Here is a 10,455-nt window from a genome sequence, read left to right on the forward strand (position 1 = left end):
ATGTCAATTTCTTTTGCGGTTATGTTGTGTTTAATCTGCACATAACCCCCATACAATTGCAATAGATATGGAAAACCTGCAGGTTAAAAAAAACACATTTGCGTTTTTTTTTTTATTCAATTTCTCTGCGGAAACACACTAAAAATGCATGTGACCCAAAAGCTACACATGACTATCAGTATTTTTTTCTCAAGTATCAAAAACAAAGAAACTTTACTTAAAACATGACGTCCCCCATCCCTCCCAAAAAAAGACAAAAAACAGACTAAAAAAAAATGCATGTAAAAACGCAAGTGACCGGTTTACCTACTGTTTACCACAATCTGCAACATCAAAAATGCACCAAATACTCATGGTGGGAACACAGCCTTGGAGCGTATCCCACTTGGCAGACTAGTTGCAGAACGTTCTGCAACTTCTGTTCCATAGATAATTACCGTATATACTCGAGTACAAGCCGACCCGAGTATAAGCCGACCCCCCTAATTTTGCCACAAAAAACTGGGAAAACTTATTGACTCGAGTATAAGCCTAGGGTGGAAAATGCAGCAGCTACTGGTGAATTTCAAAAATAAAAATAGATGCTCCGTACCGTTCATTATGGCCCCATAGCTGTGCCATATAGTGCTCTGCACCATTCATTATTGCCCCATAGCTGTACCATAGAAAGCTGTGCCATATAGTGCTCTGCACCGTTCATTATTGCCCCTTAGCTGTGCCATATAGTGCTCTGCACCGTTCATTATTGCCCCATAGCTATGCCATATAGTGCTCTGCACTGTTCATTATTGCCCCATAGCTGTGCCATATAGTACTCTGCACCGTTCATTATTGCCCCATAGCTGTGCCATATAGTACTCTGCACCGTTCATTGCCCCATAGCTCTGCCATATAGTGCTCTGCACCGTTCATTATTGCCCCATAGCTGGGCCATATAGTGCTCTGCACCGTTCATTATTGCCCCATAGCTGTGCCATATAGTGCTCTGCACCGTTCATAATTGCCCCATAGCTGTGCCATATAGTGCTCTGCACCGTTCATTATTGCCCCATAGCTGTGCCATATAGTGCTCTGCACCGTTCATTATTGCCCCATAGCTATGCCATATAGTGCTCTGCACTGTTCATTATTGCCCCATAGCTGTGCCATATAGTACTCTGCACCGTTCATTATTGCCCCATAGCTGTGCCATATAGTACTCTGCACCGTTCATTGCCCCATAGCTCTGCCATATAGTGCTCTGCACCGTTCATTATTGCCCCATAGCTGGGCCATATAGTGCTCTGCACCGTTCATTATTGCCCCATAGCTGTGCCATATAGTGCTCTGCACCGTTCATAATTGCCCCATAGCTGTGCCATATAGTGCTCTGCACCGTTCATTATTGCCCCATAGCTGTGCCATATAGTGCTCTGCACCGTTCATTATTGCCCCATAGCTGTGCCATATAGTGCTCTGCACCGTTCATAATTGCCCCATAGCTGTGCCATATAGTGCTCTGCACCGTTCATAATTGCCCCATAGCTGTGCCATATAGTGCTCTGCACCGTTCATAATTGCCCCATAGCTGTGCCATATAGTGCTCTGCACCGTTCATAATTCCCCCATAGCTGTGCCATATAGTGCTCTGCACCGTTCAGAATTGCCCCATAGCTGTGCCATATAGTGCTCTGCACCGTTCATAATTGCCCCATAGCTGTGCCATATAGTGCTCTGCACCGTTCATAATTGCCCCATAGCTGTGCCATATAGTGCTCTGCACCGTTCAGAATTGCCCCATAGCTGTGCCATAGAAAGCTGTGCCATTGCTGCTGCTGCTGCAATAAAAATAATAAAACACATACTCACCTCTCTTGCTTGCAGCTCCTCAGCGTCCCGTCCCGGCGTCTCTCTGCACTGACTGATCAGGCAGAGGGCGGCGCGCACACTAGTACGTCATCGCGCCCTCTGACCTGCACAGTCAGTGCGGAGAGACGCCGGGAAGATGGCGCGACGCCCGGCGTGTGGATCGTGGACAGGTGAATATGACATACTTACCTGCTCCCGGCGTCCCGCTCCTTCCCCCGGACAGCTGGTCTTCGGTGCCGCAGCCTCTTCCTCTGTCAGCGGTCACCGTTACCGCTGATTAGAGAAATGAATAGGCGGCTCCGCCCCTATGGGAGTGGAGTCCATATTCATTTCTCTAATGAGCGGTCCCACGTGACCGCTGACAGAGGAAGAGCTGCGGCACCCGGAGACCGTGGGACGGGCAGGGGGAGCGCCAGGAGCGCCGGAAGCAGGTAAGTATGCCTCAGCGCCCTCTCCCCCTCACCCGACGACCGTGACTCGAGTATAAGCCGAGAGGGGCACTTTCAGCCCAAAAATTTGGGCTGAAAATCTCGGCTTATACTCGAGTATATACGGTAGGTTGTTTGTATAGTGTGGAAATGGATTTCTGAAAGCCCAATTTGTACAGAACATTAGCAGGAAAGTCTGTATTAATATTCTTACTGTACAGCTCCATATATTGTTGGGTATTACTTGAGCTTAATGGGAAGTAGGAAATACGAGACCATATCATCACTCACCTTCAGAACTTACGCTTTCTTCTAAGTGACCTAGCAATTTTATCTGTGATGTCAGCCAGTTCAAGAGCTGAAAATACTCAGGAGAAGACAAACCACCTTCTAGGGCCGGACCCAGGGAGTTCTCCTCTAATAGGGGACCCTGGTACCTAGATGAACACAAAGCATTATTTCATTACAAAACGGTAGAAATCACTTATGTGCTGAGTAAGCGTATTTCATGTGGGTCAGGTCTCATAATAAAGTATACATTACACTTTAAAACGGAAAGAAAAAAAGTCAGTGTTTGACGAATGCCTAATTTATCCTTTTCTGAAATGTTGGAATGCTACTCAGCAATCTTGAATGATAAATGTCCCTTAAAGGATAAACGGAGACCAAAATGAGAACTAGTGCCCTTACTAGTGTGATGGTAAATCAGTGCAATATCATGGAAGTGTGTGCATAGTTACACATGGAATGAAGCTAAAACTCCTTTCTTCATACAGGTATAGATTCCCTGATTCTGCTGTTTAACATTTGTCACATATGAACATCTCCATTTGTCATTCATCACAATGTGCTTTCCAGGTTATCCCCTTGGTGCCCTCGCTTATGTTTCCTCCCTTTAAGATCCATACTATTAAAACTCTTCAAACCCTCCTCCCTGCAAGTGGCGGTTGTGCATCGATCTCCAGACAAAACCAACCAGTTCCTGGATCACTTTGCCACCTGTATTCCACATTTTCTCTCCTATGACATTCCCACTCATCATGAGGGACTTTAACACACACCACACCCTACAAACACCTTTTCTCCAGGTGTGCCAAGAGTCTATGGAGAAAATCACTTTCAACAAAAGACTTCATCTGCTATAAGTTTGTGCTCAATACTTATAACTCTGTTCTCCATCTGGTCAAACAAGTCTTCTTCACCGCCAACCATCATATCACTAGACGACAATCCACAACGACTCTTCAAAATGTTCCACCATCAATTCTGGAACCTAAAGTACAGACCCCAACCACCAACCTCAGCACTGACGATCTGGCCACTTATTTACAAGAAAAAAAAAAGAAATCAAACATATCTGTCAGGACATGAAGCACCTAAAGCTCACTCTCCACCTTTAAATCTGTCACAGAAGTTACAATGCTCCTGCTTCTTCTCTTCCTACCAGCTGCACCAGTGACCCTATTCCCTCACATTTCCTTCAGTCCTTCACCTGAGACGTCATTACTCCCTTAAGTAACCTATCTTTTTCTTTTGTTATCTTTCCCTCCTCCTCTAAACACACCGTCAAAACTCAATTTAAAAAAAAACAAAACATAACTTGCCCAGAGCTGTGCAGCTAACAACAGACCGGTCTCTACAGTAATCTTCCTCTCATCTCTAGACACCTGAAATGCTTGGTCCACTCATGTAATCCGCTATCTCTCAGATAATGCTCTTATTGACCTTTTACAACATGGTTTCTTTTCTTTACACTGAACTTAAACTGCCCTTTCTAAATTCTCTAATGATCTGTTAACAGCAAAATCCTATGGTAACTGCTCTCTGATGATTTTCCTGGATTTCTCTGCATCTTTCAACACTGTGGATAACCAGCTCCTCCTCACTGTGCTCTGCTCCATCGGCCTCAAGGATATAGTTTCTATCCTCATTTTCTTCCTACCCCTCTGACTGCTCCTTCACTGTATCCTTTGCTGGCTGCTCTTCCACTTACTGTCGGGGTTCCTCTGGGTTCAGTCCTAAGCACCCTCCTCACTATATACTGTCCCTATTGGACAAACAATCAGCAGATTTGGTTTCCAGTACCATATCTCTGCTGGTTACACCTTATTATACACCTGACATCACCCCCACCTTAATACAACATCAGGGGCGGACCTACCGCCGGTTCAACCGGTGCAGCCGCACCGGGGCCCGGAGGTGGAGGGGGGCCCTTGCAGGCAGGGACATACAGGGGCCCGGCTTTGTGCTGCTGCAGTAGATCGGTGCACGGGTGCAGGCCCCGCACTGTATTAGCAGTGTACAAGTGCCGGCCGGCATCCTCCTATTGCAGACACAGCAGGAGCCTGTGTGTCTGCTGATCTGACGTCACCTGCGCGCCGGAGAGGAGAGATGAAGTTAGTAGAAAGCCATGGGGTCCCGGGCAGGAGGTATGTGACGGGCTTCATCTCACTCCTGCTTTCTTATCTGCTTTCTGTAGAGGATCTCTCTGTACTGTGAGATTTATTGCACCACCTTAAGTTTACATACAGATAAGGTCTCGGCTCCAGCGTCACCCGATCTGCATGTAAGCTGAAGCTGCAGCAATAAGTCACAGTGATCCTCACCCTGCACTGTGTGACCCTGAGCCCGGCTCCAGGACATCCCACATTATATATCAGATATATATTTGCACTATGTGCACATATATAGTGTTATATGCACTGAGCACTGACCAGGCTGCAGGAACTCACATTATAATATAGTATATTATAATGTGAGTTCCTGCAGCCTGGTCAGTGCTCAGTGTATATAACACTATATATGTGCACATAGTACAGTGCACAGTATATACAGTATGGAGCCTCATGTGCGGTCATTATACAGTATGGAGCATCATGTGCGGTCATTATACAGTATGGAGCATCATGTGCGGTCAATATACAGTATGGAGCATCATGTGCAGTCATTATACAGTATGGAGCATCATGTGCGGTCAATATACAGTATGGAGCATCATGTGTGGCCATTATACAGTATGGAGCATTATGTGCGGTCATTATACAGTATGCAGCATCATGTGCGGTCAATATACAGTATGGAGCATCATGTGCGGTCATTATACAGTATGGAGCATCATGTGCGGTCATTATACAGTATGGAGCATCATGTGCGGTCATTATACAGTATGGAGCATCATGTGGGGCCATTATACAGTATGGAGCATCATGTGCGGTCATTATACAGTATGGAGCATCATGTGCGGTCAATATACAGTATGGAGCATCATGTGCAGTCATTATACAGTATGGAGCATCATGTGCGGTCAATATACAGTATAGAGCATCATGTGCGGTCATTATACAGTATGGAGCATCATGTGCGGTCATTATACAGTATGGAGCCTCATGTGCGGTCAATATACAGTATGGAGCATCATGTGTGGCCATTATACAGTATGCAGCATCATGTGCGGTCATTATACAGTATGGAGCATTATGTGCGGTCATTATACAGTATGGAGCATTATGTGCGGTCATTATACAGTATGGAGCATTATGTGCGGTCATTATACAGTATGGAGCCTCATGTGCGGTCATTATACAGTATGGAGCATCATGAGGGGTCATTATACAGTATGGAGCATTATGTGCGGTCATTATACAGTATGGAGCATCATGAGGGGTCATTATACAGTATGGAGCATCATGTGCGGTCAGTATACAGCATGGAGCATCATGTGCGGTCATTATACAGTATGGAGCATCATGTGCGGTCATTATACAGTATGGAGCATTCTCTGCGGTCATTATACAGTATTGACCATCATGTGTGGCCATTATACAGTATGGAGCACTGTGTGGCCATATTTTTTTATTTATAATTATTCTTTATGAAAGTGTGATCAGCAGTGCTAAATGGGTGTGGTTGGGACGTGGATATGGGTGTGACTAGTTATGAATGGGTGTGGCCAGAGGCGTGGCCTAAAATTTGCCGCGGCGCACGTTGCGCGCCGCAAGCTTGGTCCCTCTTTCCCATCTTCAAAAGTTGGGAGGTATGATGCTGGGCAGGGAGGGGGGCCCAGACACATTTCTTGCACAGGGGCCCAAAGCTGTCAGTGTCCGCCACTGTACAACATACCAGGGATTGTCTGTCCGCTGTCTCTAAAGGTACCTTCACACTGAACAACGATATCGCTAGCGATCCGTGACATTGCAGCGTCCTGGATAGCGATATCGTTGTGTTTGACACGCAGCAGCGATCTGGATCCTGCTGTGATGTCGCTGGTCGGAGCTAGGAGGCCAGCACCTTATTTCGTCGCTGGATCTCCCACAGACATCGCTGGATCGGTGTGTGTGACACCGATCCAGCGATGTCTTCACTGGTAACCAGGGTAAACATCGGGTTACTAAGCGCAGGGCCGCGCTTAGTAACCCGATATTTACCTTGGTTACCAGCGTAAAAGTAAAAAAAAAAAAACACTACATACTTACATTCCGCTGTCTGTCCCCCGGCGCTGTGCTTCTCTGCACTGTGTAAGTGCCAGCCGGAAAGCAGGGCACAGCGGTGACGTCACCGCTCTGCTTTCCGGCCGCTGTGCTTACACAGTGCAGAGAAGCAGAACGCCGGGGGACAGACAGCGGAAGGTAAGTATGTAGTGTCTGTTTTTTTTAACTTTTACGCTGGTAACCAGGGTAAACATCGGGTTACTAAGCGCGGCCCTGCGCTTAGTAACCCGATGTTTACCCTGGTTACCTGGGGACCTCGGCATCGTTGGTCGCTGGAGAGCTGTCTGTGTGACAGCTCTCCAACGACCAAACAGCGACGCTGCAGCGATCGGGATCGTTGTCTGGATCGCTGCAGCGTCGCTAAATGTGATGGTACCTTAACATCATGTCCTCCCTCTATCTGAAACTGAATCTCTCGAAAACAGAGGTTTTAGTGTTTCCTCCCTCTACTAACATACCTATTCCCGATATAGATATTACCTTGGGTGGTTCAACCATCACTCCCAAGCAGCATGCCCGCTGTCTTGGGGTCATATTTGACACAGAATTTTCCTTTATTCCTTATATTCGATCGCTCACTCACTCAAGTCACCTGCATCTTAGCATATCCAGAATGTGACCACGTCTCACCTTTGAGACTGCAAAAAAACCCAAAAAACTATTACTTTCACACTTGCGCTTGGCTGGTCTGCGTACATCCTCCGTTAAGCTCCGCCTACTTCCGCATGCGTCCTGCGTACCTATCTTTAACATTGGGTACGCAGGGACATGCGTTGTATGCGGATGCGTCCGCATGCAGCGTTTTGATGTGCCCGCCAACCGCACGGGAACGCAACTTTTTGCATTCCCGTGCGGTCAGCGGGCACGTAAAAATGCCGCATGCAACGCATGTCCCTGTGTACCCAATGTTAAAGATAGGTACGCAGGACGCATGCGGAAGTAGGCGGAGCTTAACGGAGGATGTACGCAGACCAGCCAAACGCATGTGTGAAACCAGCCTTATGGACTACTGCAACTCTCTACTGACCTTACTAAACTTTCTCCTCTCCAATCTGTGCTGAAAGAAGCAGCCAGGGTCATATTTCTGTCCAGCTGCTATACCGATGCCTCCACCTTGTGCCAGTCATTGCACCGGTTGCCCATCCGCTACAGAATACAATGCAAACTTATCTCTCTCTCCCACAAAGTTCTCCACAGTTCTGCCCCACCATACATCTCCACCGTTATCTGTTTATCACCTTACACGTGCAATCCATTCTAGAACTGATCTAAGACTATAGGGGGCACAGCAGGCGCAGATGGGGGGCAGCCGGGCCCCCTATAGCCCATATTTATATATATGTTGGAGGGGAGGAAACAGGCATAGTCCGGCCCCCACATATATATCCTGCAGCGCATGTTGGGGGGGGGCACAGTCTGGCTCATATATAAATATATGATATAATGTCTTGCAGCACGTGTGGGGGAGGGCACGGCAGCCATGGGGCCCCTCTGCCGGCTGCACCCTGGTAGGTAGGTACACTCACCCCAGAGCCTCTAATGTATCCAGTAAATCCGCCTCCATCAGCTCACGTTGCTACAGACACAATGCACACAGTACACAGCGCCGGCTGCTGACAGGGACGCCTTTTGCAGTGGTTTCCGGTGCAGCTATAAAAGCGGCCCGTGCTGCAGCACGACTTCCGGTGAGCGGCGCCTGTGTGACGTGACCGCGCATAGAACGGAGCGGATACGGGCGGCTCTGGCTGCTGTGCAGATCTCCGGTGACATGCGGGCAGAGATTTAGCAGCAGATGCCAGTAATAAGTTTTCGTAGTCAGGTCGGTATCCGGGAATCTCCAGCGGCTGGGAAGAGTCACGTGATATATTCCAGTCACGTGACTGGGAGGCTGGCGGGGATTCGTGAAGTGTCTGTGCCCAGGATGGAGCCGTGGCATTAGGGGGAGGCTAGCTACACTGGTGGAGAGACCCTGGATTGGGGGTGTACTGGATGGGCATGGGGGTACACTGGCGGTGTTGAGGTGCACAGGATGATATTGTGGATTTCTGGTGGTGTTAGGGTGGCCTGGAGATACATGAGGGTGGGTGCCTAGAGAAACGTGGGGGTGGTAATGTGGATTGCCTTCCTGGTGGTGAGGGGGTTCATTAGTGGGGGGTGTACTGTGGATTCCTGGTGTTAGGATACGTGGGGGTGGGGGGCATTCTGGATAGCTGGTAGTGTGAGGTTACACTGGAGGGACATGTGGGGGAGTTAGTGGTTTGCCAGTGGGGGTAGTACACTGGGTGGACATAAAGGGTAGGAGTGAGTGCACTAGAGGGACATGGGGGGTGGTACTGTAAACTGGTGATGTGTGGGTGCACTGGCTGGACATAATGGTGGTGGGTGTGCACTGTAAGGACGTGGGGGATGGTACTATGGACTGTTGGTGTGGAGATGCACTTGATGGACATGGGGGTGGATTTCTGGTGGTGAGTGGGTACATGGAGGTGTTGTTTTGCACATGAGGTTCATATGGGGAGGGGGTGAACTGGAGGGGGACATGGGGATGATTGCACTGTAGGGTCATAAGGGGTGTGTGCACTGGTGGGACATTGGGCAGGGACTGTTGATTCCTAGTGATGGGGGGGGGGGTACTCTGGATTGCTATTGGTATGTGGGGTTACTTTGGATTCCTGCTGCAGGGGATATACGGTATGGGGGGGGGTGCTCTGCAGCTCCGCTTGGTAGGGTACTGAGGATTCCTTATGTTGGGATGCACTGTATGGACATTATGGGGTGCAGGAGGTATTGGGTCATATATGGGGGTGGATCTCCAGGCACCTAAGGTTTTGTGCAGGCCTTTGAATAAGTGATGACAGAACATGTGCCATATTGGAGTTGGGAGTGGTTTGTGACTAGTGGTAGGTATGATGAGCACTTTGACCAGCCACTTGGACCCCCTTCTTCCTCTCCCACATTACACATCACCATTACATGTAATGTTCTGCTATATGACCTGTTTCTTCTCTCTGCAGTGAGTCTGGAGTTTGGCCCAGTGTTCTGGCGTTGTACTCCCTTGGCCTTCATCCCAGGGTTGATCAGTCGGTCTGCTGACTGTACGCGTTTTGCTGTTACTGACAGTGTCTGTAGTCTGCATGTCTGGATTCTCAAGTCTTAACCATTATCTCCATCGTAGAGATTGCATGACAACGCTGAAGCCAATTCTTGCACCTTCATTGGTGCAGCTCCAGATATTATTTTGCTGTGCTGGATGCCATCTTGGGAAGGGTGTTCCACTGGTGTTGTGGACACTGACTACCTGGATAAGGAACTTTGTCACACATGAACATGTCCTATACATAAATAACGCTTAAACCCACCTTACCTGTGGTCCTTAACCCCTTCATGACCCAGCCTATTTTGACCTTATTGACCTGGCCGTTTTTTTGCAATTCTGACCAGTGTCCCTTTATGAGGTAATAACTCAGGAACGCTTCAATGGATCCTAGCGGTTCTGAGATTGTTTTTTTAGTGACATATTGGGCTTCATGTTAGTGGTAAATATAGGTCGATAATTTTTGCGTTTATTTGTGAAAAAAATGGAAATTTGGTGAAAATTTTGCAATTTTAAAATTTTTAATTTTTATTCTGTTAAACGAGAGCGTTATGTGACACAAGATAGTTAATAAATAACATTACCCACATATCTACTT

The 10,455-nt window shown here is 47.8% G+C and overlaps 1 protein-coding gene across 1 annotated transcript in view; it reads right to left on the bottom strand.

The window, feature by feature from the left end:
* FAM98B (family with sequence similarity 98 member B) overlaps positions 1-8,423 on the bottom strand; it is a 28,570-nt gene extending 20,147 nt beyond the window's left edge. The window contains exons 1-2 of the mRNA XM_077263615.1: positions 8,290-8,423; positions 2,568-2,713 (exon numbers count right to left, since the gene is read on the bottom strand). Of these exons, the coding sequence (XP_077119730.1) occupies positions 2,568-2,713; positions 8,290-8,327 (184 nt within the window). The 5' untranslated portion in view covers positions 8,328-8,423. The remainder of the gene's footprint in view (positions 1-2,567; positions 2,714-8,289) is intronic.
* Between the last annotated feature and the right edge of the window lie 2,032 nt (positions 8,424-10,455).

This window comes from Ranitomeya variabilis, chromosome 1 (genome assembly GCF_051348905.1).
Source record: "Ranitomeya variabilis isolate aRanVar5 chromosome 1, aRanVar5.hap1, whole genome shotgun sequence".
In the NCBI taxonomy this organism is placed as follows: domain Eukaryota; kingdom Metazoa; phylum Chordata; class Amphibia; order Anura; family Dendrobatidae; genus Ranitomeya; species Ranitomeya variabilis.